Below are 19,082 nucleotides of genomic sequence, written 5' to 3'. Positions count from 1 at the left end.
ACACTTTAGTTTGCAGCTATTGTGGAGTGGCAGGGCTGACACCTGTTACAAAGACCTACAGATCTTGGCAACTATGCTTGTTTGCTAACATGGTCAGCAGAGAGCCATGGTCTGGAACCAAGGAGTCATCCTGTAGTGACTGGCGGGTTGTCGCCAGGCTGGAGCTCTCTCACAAGCGAGGCTATCTGTTGGTTTTGGCAGAGAGGTCAATACCATACATGTAATGAGTAATGTTGAAGCCTTGCCTCTGCTCACTGATAATGAGACAGAACCAGTAGGGCATGCCTCTCCTGCTTGTGCAACAGTCTCCTTTGCTGAGGTCTGGGTACCAACAGACGGGAAAGAAGGTGCTATTAGCTGTAGTCAGTTTCAGTGCTAGGCATGTAATGGTGTCTCTAAGGGAAATAATATCAAGGGAGGAAAGCTAACCAAATGTGCACTGGATGTTTATTCCAGGAAGAATTACCTACCAGTTGGAGGCCATACTGGAAGCAATTTACAGCATTGATTTCTGTCAGCTGCAGATCACCCTGTTGGCACCAACAATTTCTGTCACATAGGTCCTGAGACTGGATAGTGACTGTCTGAAAATATTTAATCTCAACTGCTAGTGTTTGCAGCAAAGTCTCAGGACTTCTCTCTCTACTAGAAGGCAGTTGCCACATCATACTAGGAACTGCAGATTGATTGAAAACTTGTGTAGAGAGTAGGAAATTTCTGATAACACATGGAATGTATATCGAAAAGGTAGGAAAAGATGACACATTGAGTTGCAGATAACCACAACAAAAAGACATCTACACATTAGCATTCGACCAGCTCCACCATCGGAAAAGGAGACACCCATTCATTCTCCCAAGCAAGCACACGTCACACACACGTCTACTATCTCCAGCAGCTCAGACCAGAATGCAACTGTCACAGGCAACAGAACCAGCAATCTGGAGGGAGGCGGGGAAGGGAAGGGAAAGCAGAGTACGGGTGGTGTGAGAGAGGAGTGCTGGCTGGCGGAGTGTGCAGGGGCTAGACTGCAAGCAGGTGCAGGATCAGGAAGCTGTGGGGCAGGAAGGTGGGGGAGTGGAAAAGGAGAGGAGCTGGGAAGGGGAAAGACAGGCACGCTTGTTGGCAGAGAAACTATTGAGTGGAGGGCACTGGGCCAGTAGGTTACCATGGGTCGAGCTGGGATAATTTTGGGAGAGTTGAATGTGTTGCTAGGATAACTCCCATCTGCACAGTTCAGAAAAGCTGATAGTGAATGGAATGGGATGATATAAGTGCTTGGGTAGGAAGCAGCCATTGATATCAAGTATGTTATGTTCAGCTGCATGTTGTGCCATGGGTTGATCCACTTCACTCTTGGCAGTATAAAAAGCTGTGTAATGATTGCAGCAGAGCTGGCATATGCCAAGGCTGCTTTCACAGGTGGCCCAGCTTCTGATGAGGTAGGATAAGCTGTGACAGCACTGGAATAGGAAGTGCTAGGTAGGTGGATTGGGTAAATCTTGCACCTGAGTCTTCCACAGGGATATGATCCCTGTGGCAAGAGGTTGGGCTTAGGAGTGGCGTGGGGATGTTTGGTGGGTGACAGAACACCACTTTGGGAGAGGTAGGAAGGATCTTGCGTAGGATACATCAGTTCAGGGCACGATCATAGGTATTCAAAGCCCTGATGAAGGACGTGATTCATTTGTTCCAGTCCATGGTGGTAATGGGTGATGAAGAGGAAAGTCAATTGGTGCTTGGGGGTGGTGGGAAGATTGGGCATGTGAGGGGGAAATGGCACAAGAGATCTGTTTACGGATTAGGTCTGGGGGATAATGTCTGTCTATGAAGGCCTTGGTGAGACTCTCAGCATTCTGGGCAAGAGAGATCTTATCACTGCAGCCATAAAGTTTTAATTATCAACACAAAAAAATAATGTTATCCAGTTATTTTTGTGTTTGTTCGCAGGTGCATGTCTGCAGACCTGCTACATAATGAAATCTCTACATCACAGTGCCATAAAATGCCACCGGAGGAGCCAAAACAGTGATGCAGCCCCTTGGTAGAGTGAAGTTGGGCTGCACCTTTTTGTTTTGTCTCTAGCAGCATGTTACATACTGGGACATAGAAATTTCAGTGTGTACCAGGACTGCAGTAATTATCTTCAAACAAACAAAAAATTAATGATATGATACTATTTTTTGGAGATGGTAATTAAAACTTTGACTATCCCTCATGTTTTAGACCACCTAGCTATGAACAGACCTAGTCATTTTGAGTGTGTCACCAATGAGAGAAAGGATAGCAACCATGATACTATCATAGGAACAGTGGTTGCCAAAGGCAAAAGGTCATCAAGAAAGCTAGGAGAGTATTTGTGTTTGGTTGAGCTAGACAGGAACTTACTAACAACCCATTTAAAAGTCAAACTGAGATCATTTATTCTGGCTAAGGCAAACAGAGAGCAGTTCTGGTTCAACCTGTGGCCTAAATAAATACTTACCAATTAGTAAAAACTGGTGAATCCACCTTGGTTTAGTGATACTATTTAGAGAATGTTGGAAAAACAGGCGCTACTACACTCACGCTACAAAAGAGGAGACTGCATTTTTATATGATTTGCTTTTGTGGCCAACCTGTGGCACAGTCTTTCAGTGATCACAGGCATCTTAACATTAACATCACAGTCTATTTGGACTACAAACTGTTGGACTATCCTGTAGTTGTGCCCATATCACTTAATTGAGGTGGCCTAGTTCTAAAAGAGAAATTTGTAATTTGAGTTTTGTTTTCAAAAATTGCTTCATTTTCATGCATGCTTTTCACATGTCTTAACACACATCAGTAAAACAAATAATTTACAGTAAGATAATAAATTATAAAACTTGTTTTCAGCAACACCTACATGCATCTCACGTGTTTTATGTGACATTGAACGCACAGTGGCACGTATTCCACCTGAAGTATGTGAGAAAGATGTTACTCATGGTCATGGTGATGCCAGAGTCAGACATGTAGTGCAAGCTCCCCCACCAGAACTACTGGAAGAACTGAGAAGAAATGTGGAGCATATGGAGCATAGGTCACGTCAGTTGCATTCAACTTGCGAAGCCTTACGCAAAGATCGCGACCAGCTTAGACAGTAAGTACTAAAACTGAGATGCTAATGTCTGTACTAAAACTTAGATGGAAATGTCATGTTGAAGTGTTGAGTCTGTCCATGAGGCTTGCATGGATAGCTCAATTGAAAGAGCACTGCCCATAGAAGGAAAGGTTTGGGTATCTTCCCAACACCTTGTTGTGGCTTTCTACACATTTTTAAAGCTTAAAGCCTATGTAGTATCATCCCACTGTTGTTGTTGAAGTGGGATTAATAAATCGTGAGAAGTTGTAAACTTTCACCTTGCTGATGGATGATGTCTTCGACAAACTACGTTGGAAACATTGGTATTCAGAATTTGAAAGACGACCACTCTTGTAGCACTCTATTACATTGCAGCATATGAGATTACGACCCATATCCATCTGATCATAATGATACCCAGAAATTTCAAGGCCGATTGGTGAGTGACATATTTAAGGATATGAGTAAGTGTTACTGAGTCTGATAATGAAAGCAAAATGAAAGAATAAACAAACAAATTATTTAAGCATATAATGTAACTGGATGGATAAAAAATCTACTTACCAAGCAGCGGGAGCAGAAAAAAACACACACACACACACACACACACACACACACACACACACACACACACACACACACACACACAGGTTTAACTTACACAAGCTTTCAGAGCCAGTGGCTCCTTCATACAGCAGAAGAGTTGGAGAGAAAGGAAAAGGGGTACAGTTTGGAAAAGTCGCCCAGAACCCTGGGTCAGAGGAGACCTATTGGACGGGATGAGAAGGAAAGACTGATTATTGGCGACTGCATTGGACGAGGTCTGAAAGCCTGAGAGCTTAAAGTTGAAAGACAGGGTAATATGCAAGACAGAGATCACTACTAAAATATCATGCACAAGGTAATAAGAGTGAAAAACTAAGTTCATTGTATGTAACAGAGTTGGGAGGGAGGACGACAAAAAATAGACGGGTCAGAAAATGAAAGATGTAGTAAACTAAAATGGAGTGAAGAAAGGGGTAGTTACTGTGAGAAAATGCTGAGACAGAATGAATTAACATAAATTAAAGCCACTTGGGTGGCAAGACCAGAGGACATTTTGTAGTGCTAGTTTCTACCCGCGGAGTTCTGAGAAACTAGTGTCTGAGGGAAGAATCCAGATGGCACATGTGGTGAAACAGGCAGCGAGGTCACGACTGCCTTGTAGAGCATGCTCTGCAACAGGATATTATATGTTGCCAGTATAAACCCGTCGCCTATGCCCATTCATTCTGACTGATAACTGTGTACTAGTTATTCTGATGCAAAAGGCTGAACAGTATTTACATAACAGCGGGTATATGACATGTCATTTCACAGATGGCTCTCCCTTTGATAGTATGTTATGCTAGTGACAAGGCAGGTGTAGGTGGTGATAGGATGGTGCATAGGGCAAGTCTTGCAGCAGGGGCGGTCACAGGGGTAGGATTCATGGGGTAGGGAGATGGGTGCAGGACAGCATAGGGTCTCACAAGGATAGTGCAGAGATTGGGCGGGTGATGAAAAGAAAAGCTGCTCTAGAAGTGGTGGGCAAAATCTCAGACAGAATTGATCTCCTTTCAGAGCATGATTTAAGGAAGTCAGGGCCTTGTCGAAGTAGTTGATTAATACACTACTGGCCATTAAAATTGCTACACCAAGAAGAAATGTAGATGATAAACAGGTATTCATTGGACAAATATATTATACTGACATGTGATTACATTTTCACGCAATTTGAGTGCATAGATCCTGAGAAATCAGTACCGAGAACAACCACCTCTGGCCGTAATAACGGCCTTGGTACGCCTAGGCATTGAGTCAAACGGAGCTTGAATGGCATGTACAGGTACAGCTGACCATGCAGCTTCAACACGATACCACAGTTCATCAAGAGTAGTGACTGGCGTATTGTGACGAACCAGTTGCTCGGTCACCATTGACCAGACGTTTTCAGTTGGTGAGAGATCTGGAGAATGTGCTGGTCAGGGCAGCAGTAAAACATTTTCTGTATCCAGAAAGGCCCGTACAGGACTTGCAACATGCGGTCATGCATTATCCTGCTGAAAAGTAGGTTTTCACAGGGATCGAATGAAGGGTAGAGCCACGGGTCATAACACATCTGAAATGTAATGTCCACTGTTCAAAGTGCCGTCAATGTGAACAAGAGGTGACCGAGACGTGTAACCAATGGCACACCATACCATCACGCCGGGTGATACGCCAGTATGGCGATGATGAATACACGCTTCCAATGTACGCCATTGCAGGCGCTCCTGCCTGTGATGCATCGTCAAGGGTAACCACAGCCATGGTCTCCGAGCTTATAGTCCATGCTGCTGCAAACTTCGTCAAACTGTTTGTGCAGATGGTTGTTGTCTTGCAAACGTCCCCATCTGTTGACTCAGGGATTGAGACGTGGTTGCACGATCCGTTACAGCCATGCGGATAAGATGCCTGTCATCTCGACTGCTAGTGATACGAGGCCGTTGGGATCCAGCACGGCGTTCCGTATTCCTGTCCTGAACCCACCGATTCCATATTCTGCTAACAGTCATTGGATCTCGACCAAAGCGAGCACCAATGTCGCGATACCATAAACCGCAGTCGCGATAGGCTACAATCCGACCTTTATCAAAGTCGGAAACATGATGGTATGTATTTCTCCTCCTTACAGGAGGCATCACAACAACGTCTCACCAGGCAACACCGGTTAACTGCTGTTTGTGTATAAGAAATCAGTTGGAAACTTTCCTCATGTCAGCATGTTGTAGGTGTCGCCAGCGGCGCCAACCCTGTGTGAATGCTCTGAAAAGCTAATCATTTGCATATCACAGCACCTTCTTCCTGTCGGTTAGATTTCACGTCTGTAGCCCGTCATCTTCGTGGTGTAGAAATTTTAATGGCCAGTAGTGTACATTTAAGACCAGCATAATACAGAGTGACAAGTGGTGTGCTCCGAAGTTGTTTTTTATAGGCATCGGTAGTACCAGGATTGGATGTGATGGCATGGGAAATTAGCTATTGGATTAGGATGGTGGGGTAATTACATCCAGTGAAGGCTGAGGTGAGAATAGTGGTGTATTGCCTTAAAGAGTCTGCATTCAAACAAATATGCTTGCTGCAGAGGAACAAGCAGGTTTCAAGAAACAGAATCTGGGACCTTAGTTTTGATAGTGCAAAAGCATGTTTTTGGGAAGAACAGATGTAATATGTGATGTGATTCATCATGGCCATATGAAGTAAAGGCAGTTTGAAGAGGTAGAGGTTGGAAAAGGATAGGAAACCAGAAGAAAGGCAAGGAAAAAATTTGGAAAAATCAAGAACAGACAACTGTTAGCAAGAGGCAATGAGTGGACGAGGATTTCTCACCAGAAGAGTGGTCTACAAGATAGAGAGAGAGAGAGAGAGAGAGAGAGAGAGAGAGAGAGAGAGAGAGTGAGAGAGAGATTGGAAAAGGAAAACATCGATAGGCAAAGTCATGAAATGAGACAGCCCTTGTAAAAACCAGGCAAACAGAAAGAGGCAGTCATAGGAGGAAATGTAAACTACTTTGCTTGGGAAATAAAGTAATGTAGGATACGGCAGTAAAAGTCGATCAGAGCAGTTTGGAGAAAAACAGACACACAGAAACGTGAAAGAATTGCTTATAAACAATGTAAGTGAAGGGTGAGAAAGAAAATAGATGTCAAATTTACAAATAAATTGGCGAGATGTGAGGTAACGGGCGAGTTGTGGCGCCCTGAAAATATTCTAAGCTCAGAGTTGGCGGCCACCGCTCGGGAAGGCATGGCTCGCTAGCAAGCGCGTGATGCCACACAATGGCCAGACCACATGGTCCATCAAGCATGTAGCTGGGAATTCCATTGTGTCACTTTGTCGATGAAGGAGACACGCCAAGAATGCCAGAGATGGCGGACATTGAGAAACCATCATGGCAGACATTTCACAGTTGGTATAGAAATTAATAGTAACCAGATGAATCGTGATACCTCAAAAAGAAACATGTGCATTACCATTATTTTCACGACAATTCTGATGGTGTAATCAGATTTTCAATATCTTTATTAGTTTAAAGTTCAGCATCTGACAGTAAATTATACAAGTAACACCTAGCAACGAATTTCCAAAATCTAAACGCTTCATCCGATTTCATTGATCGACATGTCTTTAGAAAGCTATTAGTGTAAACCTAAATTGGTATAAATTACAGGCATGTAACTTGAATAGTATATGAGTTATTGGAGGTCAAAGTGGCTGATTACTATCAATGGCGTCAGGCCATAAGTACTCCACAGTTACACGAAAAAACGGTAGCAGCATGCTTATAAATATATTTATTCATCTATGTCTTTGTTTATATCCGATATATACTATTCATGAAGGAATTGGTTAAATATTTACTGTGTTTTAGAAAGCACAGAGACATTAGGCTACTGGCCTACCTTTTGTTCTGTTCCTTTGATATACGTTTATTTAATGTGTTTATGTATCTAATAATGCGTGTTAGAGCGTGTTTATGGTCCAGCCGTAGAAATATTTATTTAATTTCAAGTATTTAAATGTAAAACCAGTATTTCGTATGTGCTTAAATATGTTTGTGAGTGTACATTGTCTTGGAGACATGGATGGAGCGCTCTAGCCAATCATAGCACTCGTTAATGGTGAGACTGTATGGAATTGGGGGAAAAGAATTGTTTCCGGAGAGGACACAAGGTAGTTCTGATAGTGGGGCTGTTCTGGACGGTATGGCACAGGACATGGGAAGTGCTGGACACAACAGATGCGGAGTTGGTGGAAAGACTTGGACAGTGGAGCCGTTTGCGTGTGGTCGCAGAGGATAGAAATATTTCGGAGTGCCGACCTGTGCTGTTGTGTGATTTCCATGGCTTCTGCAGTGAAGTCATAGTATGCATTCAGAAGTGAATATATTGCGAGTTGTGTTGTTGTTCATAACTAATTACGTGAAGTAGAAATCTATTGTTTTCCTGTTATTCAACTTATACAGTATAACCTCGTTAGCGCGAACTCGCATAAGACGAACTTGCAGTTAACATGACAAAAATATTTGTCCCGCCAGGAATACATTAGTTCTTATGGTATGTTTTATCAGTTAACACGATTTTCGGTTAAGGTGAATTACGAATTCTGTTTCAGTTCCTAGCGTAATGAAATTTCACCTTAACACAAACTTCTGACCTTACAGTATTGTAAAGCGTAAATTTTTTTTTTTTTTTTTTTTTTTTTCCGAAATCAAAATAGGAAATGTAGATACAAAGCTAATTATACTTACTGTTGACTTGTTTTTAACATATTGTAGGTCGGTAGCCACAATTATCACCTCAGCAATCACAGTCATTTGTGGTGAAGCAAATAAAGTTGATGAAGAAGGTGCGAACAGCTGGTTACATGAATTCAACCAAGTGAGGGAAATGTATGCCTCGTGTGATGTGTTTAATGTGGATGAAACTGGATTTTTCTACAATCTTTTTCCAAATCACACCCTAGGGATAAAAGGTGATAAGTGTCACGGTGGAGCATGAAGCAAACAACGTGTGACTGTCGTACTGTGCTGTAATGCTGACGGCAGTGAGAAGTTTTGTCCCTGGGTTATCGGTAAATCCGAGAAACCACATTGTTTTAAAAACATAAATATGGACACGACCTTGCATCTACTCTCACCACAAGAAACCTTGGATCGATGGCACATCATTTCGCAAGTGGCTTCTTCGTCTCAACAGTCGAATGGTTGCTCAAAATAGACATGTTCTTCTTACATTGGACAGATGTACTGCCCATAATGTTCATGATCTGAACCTATCCAACATGAAGGTTCAGTTTTTTCCACCCAACACCACAAGCCGCCTTCAGCCTTTGGATCAAAGCATAATCTCTCTCATAAAGAGAGCTTATTGTAAGCGACTTGTAAGAGCTGCAATTCGTGCTGCTGAAAACAATAGTGCAACGCCAAATTGGAATCTGCTTGACGCAGTAAAAGCCATCGCAGCGGCCTGGAACTCAGTATCACATCATATAGGGAAGTGCTTTAACAAAGCCTGGAGACATAGCGACACTGATGATGTCTACGAGTTAGAAGATGTCACTTCACCTGATGAATGCACAGTTCTGCAGGACGTTGCGAGCCTTGATATTAGTTTTGAAGAATTCATTAGTGTAGACGACGATGTTGCCGTATGTGCTTCTGTGGAATCGGATGTGCCAGAAGCTGTGAATGAGGTGCAAGAAGGGCCATCAGAAAAAAGTGAAGAGGAAGAGAGTACAGATACCATTCCACCTACCCATCAGGAGATGTTTACTAGAGCCTTAGACTGTTTAGAACGGTTCGCTTCAACATCCGACATCACTGCTGGGTTTACAGATGCTATCATTACAATTGGTTGTGAAATTACAAAATATATCAGCGAACCATGACCGAATTTTTTCTAAGAAAGTAACGTACATAATTTGTGAGTACTTGGATTTTACAATCACTTTATAGTGTTATAAGTCTACAATAACGTGATTAATTTTTTAACTTGAACTCCTGATTTTTCGGTCCCTTCGGATTCGTGTTAACGAAGTTTTACTGTATTTTATTTAATTGCAGGACCATCAACACCAATAATTGTTTTGCCAAAATATACCGCATTCTCAAAAGTACTTCTATCGTACTCATCATTTAAAGTCGTTAAGATAGTACCTGCAGATTTTATTTAATTGCAGTACTTCATTTATAAATTTATATGTTACTTTCATAATTCGCAATTGCCAAGTGATGGAAATCTTCGACCATTCGATTCATGTGTGCATTCTTACTGTATACTGTAGACTCAGCAGAATTTGACCTGTAATGTGGCAACTACGTATCCCAGCCCCTAGACAACGAAACCAGCCAAAACTTTTAATATTTCAACGTTGAGTCAGAGGGTATGTAGCTGAGGGTCACCTGATTACATTCACTTTATTATTTTGAAAGCCCACAAGTGGGGGTTTCTCATCCGGGATTTGTGCCCTGTAAAGTGGTAATTCCTTTGCTCTCTGTTATTCGGCATACTATGCGAAGTGTAAAAAACCTTTGCAAAACCAGTAGAGATTTCTGCAGAGTGAACCTCTCATAAAACACAGTGAGAGATCGGTTTTTTTTTTTTTTTTTTTACAAGTAGGTTTCTGGAAGTAGTGAAATTACGCAGTAATTTTCACAACCAACACATGCTATCTATCGATAGAGGTCCTAATCTATCACTTTAAAGGCAATTTGCATGGGAGCTCAGTGTCTAAAGAAGTTGAGTGCAGGGAACAGTAGCGGTTAGTGCGGTTAACGGACAGTGGTATCAGAGACGGTTGGAACACGCGGTAACCGGCGGCAGCTACAGTTACATCAGTTGACTTCTCCAGTGGCGGACACAGTCCAGCAGCAGTACAATGGCAGTGTCTCCGAGTACTCCAGGGCAGTCTTCAATGTCGGCTTCCACTACAACCGACGGCATCATATGGCAGAGGGAACCATCTCAGACCAGATAAGTGCCTGTGCAAATAGTGAGACAACGTGTGACTCTGAAGTTCAAGCTCCACTTATAGATCTCGCGAATATAAAACAGTCACCTAGTACATGTAATTTTGAAAACGGAAGTGAGCCGGTTAGTCCAAAATCAGAGCGTGAAAGTGTAACTAGTAGGAATTCAGGCAAGGAGAATGAATGTGGGGAAAATATGATGTCTCAGCTATTGCAAATGATCCAGGGAATGGCATATAATATCAGTGCAGTTTGAACAGATATGAGTACACTGCGAACAGGTATGGGCACATTGCAAACAGTAACGGATACAGTTCGGACTGATATGGGTACAATGTGAACTGAAATAGGTTCCACTGTGAAAGAGGATGTTGAAAAAATTATGGGTAAAATTGAAAAAGCAATTGATGATAAATTAAAATGTGTTCAAGTGGATATGGGGGAAATTACAGTCAAAATTGTAGTAGTAAAATCTAAAATCGAATCTGTGGAGAAAGATATTGGGGAGAAAATGGATAAGGTACTGACAGAACTTGGGGACAAGGTAAGCGACTGTATAAAATTACAAGATGCTCATAAAAGCGATGTAAATTTAGCAATTAGTGACATTGCCAATCGTGTAGATGAGGGGGAGAAAGAAGTGGGGAAAATTAAAGATAAGATAGAGTCCAGTATCACTAGTGAAAATGAATTTAAAAAACAAATGCGACAGATAAAAAGTGAATTAAATTTGTTAGCCTCCCAACAGGCCACGGCAGTTATAAATATCCCTTGGGCACATACCAGATCTGTGAAATGTTACACAGATGATGGAAGATATCACCCATGAAATTTCTTGGCTTCATGTAGGGACACTTTTGTTCATGGCATGTCGACGAAGCAAAAATAAAATACGTTAAATGGCATTTGGAGGGAGACCCATAGTCTTGGGCAAATGTTAAATGTAGTTCGTGTGAATCATACGAAGAGTTCAAAGAGTGTTTTTTGAATAAATTTTGGAGCGAGGCGAAACAGATGCGGATCCAAAATGAATCTTTAAACTGGCTGAGTTACAGGTATGGTAATGGGATGATGAGAGATTTTTGCAATCGCGAACGTGGCAAGCTTATGCATGTGAAACATCCATTTGGGGTTTTAATGGAAATCACCAAGTTAAAAAGGTGATTACCCGAAGATTTGCAGTGGGATCTTGTCCATAGTCCATATGATTTCGTGGACAAAGTTCTTGAATTTGTAGAAAAATTAGAGAGCACTTTGAAGTTGAAACCTCAGAGCAAACCGGGCAGTAGTTATCAAAATGGGAATCCAGATAATCATTGCCAAAATAATAATCGTGAGAGAAATCAAAGGAATTTTCAGGGAGATAGTAGCTGGAATGAGCAGAATGGTCGGAGAACGAACAGGAGTGATGACTTCCGTGAATGGGACCTAAGTACAGAACGCAGATTTGATGGGGGAAATTTCGGGCAAAGTGCAATCGCCTAACAACCGGTCGGGAAACTGATGTTCGACACATCTCAGGTCCGGGGATGGCGATCTGAATAAGCGATGAAAAGGACTGGAGATAATGGAAATGGTAGAAATGTTGATAGGTTTGGAGAAAGGCAATAAATATGTAATATGGAGTATGTTAAAGGCAAAGGCTATATAGGTGGCTCTTTCAGTAAAAGCAGGCAGAAACAAGAGAAGCATAGATTTGTGAAAGATGTAAATAAAAGTAATGGGAATAAATTTGTGGGGAATGATGTAAGTTGTAATGAATTAGTGTGTGAATGGTGGTGACTGGAAAGATTCAGTGGTTCAAAAAGATGTTAAAGAGGAGATGAATTTTGTGAAAGCAGATTGTGTGGAGAGTCCTGAAGAGGTATTAGCAAATAGTAGCAGTTGCTCTCAGGAAGGTGTTGTAGTAGCAGGTGTTTGTGAGTCGGTGAAAAGTGTCGATGTTAGTGAAGGCAGTGTAGCCTTGGTCTCGCCAGCTGCAAGTGAGGGTGATTGTGTTTTGGCGGAAAGCGTCAGTGTTACTAAGGGTGACTTAGCATTGGTTTCGCCAGCAGTTGAAGTTAAAAATGTATCGGCGGAGATAGATGATTTCTGTTTAAAGGAACAGAGTAATGGTAATTTATGTAATGATGTAAAAGCTACTGGTATTGATACTTCGGAGGAAGGAATTTACGCGTTTCTACTCATTAATGAAGGCAAAACAAAACTTATTGATGAATGTGTGGATCTAAAACGTTTGTCAGAGTATGAATGTGAGAAAGTATGTAAAGTAGGATCGGGGGTTAATCTGGATGAAAAATGTGTAGAAATGGAAATGTGTGCTGATTTTTGTTCGATCACAGCAGAATGTAGCAAGTCTGGAAGTCCCAAAATTGTACGACAAGGTAGCAGCAATTTGTGTAATATAGTGCCGGAGGATAAAGTTGTGTACGATTCACGTAAAGTTAATGTGTCGACGGAGGAAAATAAGATTTCTGAGGCGAGTTTATGTAGTTATTTAAATGGTGTATCAGCAGATAAGGTTGCTGAAATGAATATTTATGGTAATGATGGCTTAGGCATCCATGTATTATTTCAGGAAGGTAAAGTGTTTAACAGTGAATTGATCTGTAATTTTGTTGAAGCTGCAAGTGTCGATATTTTGGAGGGGAAAAACAGTGAAGTTGTGTATGCTGTGGGTAGTGAATTGGCGAAATGTGTGGAAGAACTTACAGAAAATTTAGAGAGGGCTGAAGTAAATAGTGTGGGTGGGGATGGTTTGTGTAATGATGTTCGTACAAATTGGTATATGAAGGAGGAGTGTGATTCTCGTGAGACCGATTGGGGTTCGTACGGTAGAACATTACGGTCATAGCTGCTGCATATGTGGAAACAAGAGAAGTTTAAAATTGCTAAGGGTATATAGAGAAAGGGCAGAAGTGAAAAGATGTTCTAATCTGTAATTAGTAGTAGTAATTTTGCAGGGATAATTTATTTTTCTATTTGGGGATTCGTTAGTAATTTGGTAGTTTATTGTGGCACTGTATGTGTGCAAAAGGGCAAAGTTTAGGCACTGAGGGTGCATGAAGGTCAGTGACCTAGTGGATTTAAGTAAAATATGTATTAATTTATGCTTTGTATAAGAGTGTGGCCAAGAATTTAGTGGTCAATTTGAAGGGTATTAAAATTGTAATTGTATGTGCACGCAATTTTAGTGCGTGGAAGTAGGAAGGATTGATTGAAGTCAATTAAATAGAACTTGTGGAAATTTGAGCGTATTATGATCATCGTTTGCCTTTGTTCCTACAGTATCGTTTTCCGGTGGAGGGAATCTGTAGCGAGGATCTTGGTCGGTTTTGGGAAGTGGTTTCTTGAGGGGTGTCTTCTTTTGGTTTTTGTTGTAGACAGATTTGTCACGATAAAGGGTGGAACTTGGAATTCAGAGGCAGACACGATTTCTGCGAGGCACTTGGTCAAAAGACTGATGTGAGTTGATCAATACTTTGTGCTAAATCCGTGTAAGCATGTTTAGTGCAACGGAAAAGTTAGTGCAAGAAGGCGCCTTGGCGCTGAGTGTGTGGCATAAAAAGTGCTTACACAATCGCAAAAAAAAGTGAAAATGCATTTAAATATTTTATTTCTTGTCCAAAAAATTGATTATACGTAACTGAAATCCAGGCATTTAATTAATATGCCATTTTGTTCATAATTTGTGTTAGTTTATTACAAAATTCATGATTATTTTTGCATAACTGAAATTCAGGCATTTAATTAATATCCTGTTTTGTTCATAATTTGTTTTAATTTAAGTTATTTCGCAATTCATGCTGCTCCCACACCACTACAAAGATCTTGTAAACTCTATTGGCCTGGTGTTTAATCATTTAATTCTGTTCTTTGAAATTTGTTTTATATGTACTTGTATGAACTGAAGGGTCTAATTTCTGAACATTCTGGCAAACCAGAATGTTAATAAGTAGAGGTGTGTGATGTAATGGGCGAGTTGTGGCGCCCTGATAATACTCTATGTTGAGATTTGGCGGCCACCACTCGCGCCGCTCGGCAAGGCGCAGCTCGTTAGCAAGTGCGTGATGCCACACAACGGCCGGACTGTGTGGTCCTTCGAGCATGTGGCTGGGAATTCCATTGTGACGCAGTGTCGATGAAGGAGACATGCCGGGAGTGCCAAAGAGGGCGGATGTTATGAAACCATCATGGCAGACATTTCACAGTTCGTATGGAAATTAATAGTAACAGGATGAATCATGATACCTGAAAAAGAAACATGTACATTACCATTATTTGCATGACGATTCTGATGGTGTAATCAGATTTTCAATATCTTTATTAGTTTAAAGTTTAGTATCTGACAGTAACACCTAGCAACGAATTTCCAAAATCTAAACGCTTCATACGATTTCATTGATCGATGTGTCTTCAGAATGCTATTAGTGTAAACCTAAATTGGTAAAAATTACAGGCATATAACTTGAATAGTACATGAGTTATTGGAGGTCAAAGTGGCCGATTACTATTGATGATGTCAAGTCTTAAGGACTCCACAGCTACACGAAAAAATGGTAGCAGCATGCTTATAAATATATTTATTCATCTATGTCTTTGTTAATATTCGATATTACTATTCATGAAGGAATTGGTTAAATATTTACTGTGTTTTAGAAAGCACAGAGACATTAGGCTACTGGCCTACCTTTTGTTCTATTCCTTTGATATATGTTTATTTAATTTGTTTATGTATGTAATAATGTGTGTTAGAGCGTGTTTATGGTCCAGCCGTAGAAATATTTATTTAATTTCAAGTATTTAAATGTAAAACCAGTATTTCGTATGTGCTTACATGTTTCTGAGTGTGTGTTGTCTTGGAGACTTGGAGGGAGCGCTCTAGCCAATCACAGTGCTCATTAATGGTGAGACTTTATGGAAGTGGGGGAGGAGGATTGTTTCCGGAGAGGACACGAGGTAGTTCTGGCAGTGGGGAAGTTCTTGACAGTATGGCACAGGACATGGAAGTGCTGGACGCGATGAATGCAGAGTCAGCGGAAAGACTTGGACAGTGGAGCAGTTTGCACATGGTTGCGGAGGATAGAAATATTTCAGAGTGCCGACTGGTGCTCTTGTGTGATTTCCATGGCTTCTGCAGTGAAGTCATAGTATGATTCAGAAGTGAATATATTGCGAGCTGTGTTGTTGTTCATACCTAATTACGTGAAGTAGGAATCTATTGTTTCCCTGTTGTTCAATTTATATTTTATTCAATTGCAGAACCATCAACACCAATAAGTGTTCTGCTGAAATATACCGCATTCTCAAAAGTACTTCTACTGTTGTACTCGTCATTTAAAGTCATTAAGATAATACCTGCAGATTTTATTTAATTGCAATATTGCATTTATTAATTTATAAGTTACTTTCATAATTCATGTGTGTATTCGTATCGTATTCTGTAGACTCAGCAGTATTTGGCCTGTAATGCAGCAATTACGTATCCCAGTCCTTAGACAACGAAGCCAGCCAAAACTTTTAATATTTCAACGTTGAGTTGGAGGGTACGTAGCTGAGGGTCACCTCATTACATTCACTTTATTATTTTGAAAGCCCACATATAGGGGTTTCTCATTCATGATTTGTGCCTTGCAAAGTGGTAATTCCTTTGCTCTCTGTTATTCAGCATACTATGTGACGTGTTAAAAACCTTTGAAAAACCAGTAGAGATTTCTGTAGAGTGAACCTCTCATAAAACACAGTGTGAAATCTTCCCCTCCCCCCCCCCCCCCCCACCCTCCCTCCTCCTCCGCAAGTAGGTTTCTGGAAATAGTGAAATTACGCGATAATTTTCACAACCAACACATGCTAACAATGGGCCTGTCTATGTGCATGGAAATCGGTACTACGAGGTGCATTCAAGTTCTAAGGCCTCCGATTTTTTTTCTCCGGATTGGAAAGAGATAGAAACATGCGCATTGTTTTAAAATGAGGCCGCGTTCATTGTCAATACGTCCCAGAGATGGTAGCAACGTACGGCAGATGGAATTTTACCGCCACCGGCGAGAATGAGAACTGTTTTAAATACTTAAAATTGCGACTTTTTCCTTACTTGAACAGCGTGCAATCATTCGTTTTCTGAATTTGCGTGGTGTGAAACCATTTGAAATTCATCGACAGTTGAAGGAGACATGTGGTGATGGAGTTATGGATGTGTCGAAAGTGTGTTCGTAATGAAGGCAGAACATTGTGTGACAACAAACCGAAACAACCTCGGGCTCGCACAAGCCGGTCTGACGACATGATCGAGAAAGTGGAGAGAATTGTTTTGGGGGATCGCCGAATGACTGTTGAACAGATTGCCTCCAGAGTTGGCATTTCTGTGGGTTCTGTACACACAATCCTGCATGACGACCTGAAAATGCAAAAAGTGTCATCCAGGTGGGTGCTACGAATGTTGGCGGACGACCACATGGCTGCCCGTGTGGCATGTTGGCAAGCAATGTTGACGTGCAACAACAGCATGAATGGGACTTTCTTTTCGTCAGTTGTGACAATGGATGAGACGTGGATGCCATTTTTCAATCCAGAAACAAAGCGCCAGTCAGCTCAATGGAAGCACACAGATTCACCGCCACAAAAAAAATTTCGGATAACCGCCAGTGCTGAAAAAATGATGGTGTCCATGTTCTGGGACAGCGAGGGCGTAATCCTTACCCATTGCGTTCCAAAGGGCACTACGGTAACAGGTGCATCCTACGAAAATGTTTTGAAGAACAAATTCCTTCCTGCACTGCAACAAAAACGTCCGGGGAGGGCTGCACGTGTGCTGTTTCACCAAGACAACGCACCCGCACATCGAGCTAACGTTACGCAACAGTTTCTTCGTGATAACAACTTTGAAGTGATTCCTCATGCTCCCTACTCACCTGACCTGGCTCCTAGTGACTTTTGGCTTTTTCCAACAATGAAAGACACTCTCCATGGCCGCACATTCACCAGCCATGCTGCTATTGCCTCAGCGATTTTCCAGTGGTCAAAACAGACTCCTAAAGAAGCCTTCGCCGCTGCCATGGAATCATGGCGTCACCGTTGTGAAAAATGTGTACGTCTGCAGGGCGATTACGTCGAGAAGTAACGCCAGTTTCATCGATTTCGGGTGAGTAGTTAATTAGAAAAAAAAATCGGAGGCCTTAGAACTTGAATGCACCTCGTAGAAAAGGAGTAGGGGCAAAGTGTTGAGTACAGAAAAATTATCGATCAAAGAGGTAGAAAACAGATGGCAGTTTGCACAAAACAGACAACAACAAAGACTTAAAAGAGGGTTACATAAGAAGGAATGATGGCGACATGGACTAATATAAAAATGAAGATAATCAATTTTATGATAATATAATGTAAAAAAATCTACTCAGCAAGCGGCGACTCTAGAACACACTCACAAAAAGGTTTAACTTACACAAGTTTTTGGAGCCAGTGGCTCCTTCTTCCGGTAGAAGAGTTGGATGGGAAGGAAGAGGGGTGAAGGGAAAGCACTGGAGAGGCTGAGGAAAAGGGGTACACTTCAGAAAAGTCATCCAGAACGATGGGTCAGGGAAGACCTACTGTACAGGATGAGAAGGAATGACAGATTATTGGGAACTGCACACTGGACTAGATGTGAAAACCTGAGAGCTTAAAGGTGAAAGACAGGGTAATATGCAAGACAGAGATTACAACTAAAACATCATGCACAAGGTAATACGAGTGAAGAGCTAAGTGCATTGTATCTAACAAAGGTGGGAGGTTGACGGTTGAAAAATAGACAGGTCAGAAAATGAAAGATGTAGAAAACTAAATTGGAGTGAAGAAAGGAGTAGTTACTGTAAGGAAATGGTGAGATGGAAGGAATTAACATAATTTATGGCCACGTGGGTTGCGAGAACCGAGGACATTTTGTAGGGATAGTTTCCACCTGCTGAGTTCTGAGAATCTGGTGCCTGGGTGAAAAATTCAGATTGTGCGGGTGGTGAAACCGGCACCGAGATCACGACTGTCAAGTTGTAGAGCATGCTCTGCAACAGGTTATTGTGTGACGCCAGTATATGCCCTCTGCTTTTGCCCATTGATGATGTCAAAAATTGATTATTTTTATTGTTAAATTATTTAAGAAGATAAATAAACCAGTGCCATCACAAGCTGACATTGGACAACCATTTCCCCAAAATTTAAGTCTTCAGCCTGTTTGGTTAGTGAACAATGGAGTTAATAGTAAAAGCAAGCCATAAAAGTAGGCCATGTGTTCTGAAATGTTTTGCAAATAAAATCAAAGTATTTTAATGTTTAAACTCTATATTAGTAAAATATGTGATGGGTACCATCACACATTTGAGAATACTTGGAGGACCACACTTCTGCGATTTTATTTAGTATAGTTGATTTTATTGCGTAATATGAATGAAACTGTTGATATAATTAAAGTGG

At 41.3% G+C, this 19,082-nt stretch overlaps 1 protein-coding gene across 3 annotated transcripts in view; it reads left to right on the top strand.

The window, feature by feature from the left end:
• LOC126095318 (uncharacterized) overlaps positions 1 to 19,082 on the top strand; it is a 156,460-nt gene that overhangs the window by 45,898 nt on the left and 91,480 nt on the right. For all 3 annotated transcript variants that reach the window (XR_007521956.1, XM_049910122.1, XM_049910123.1), the window contains one exon: positions 2,878 to 3,124. Coding sequence is in view for 2 of the 3 variants with exons in the window: in XM_049910122.1 (XP_049766079.1) it covers positions 2,878 to 3,124 (247 nt within the window). In the remaining variant the exon portion in view is untranslated. The remainder of the gene's footprint in view (positions 1 to 2,877; positions 3,125 to 19,082) is intronic.

The sequence above is a fragment of the Schistocerca cancellata genome, chromosome 8 (genome assembly GCF_023864275.1).
Source record: "Schistocerca cancellata isolate TAMUIC-IGC-003103 chromosome 8, iqSchCanc2.1, whole genome shotgun sequence".
Lineage (NCBI taxonomy): Eukaryota > Metazoa > Arthropoda > Insecta > Orthoptera > Acrididae > Schistocerca > Schistocerca cancellata.
This window is presented reverse-complemented; position numbering and strand designations above follow the sequence as displayed.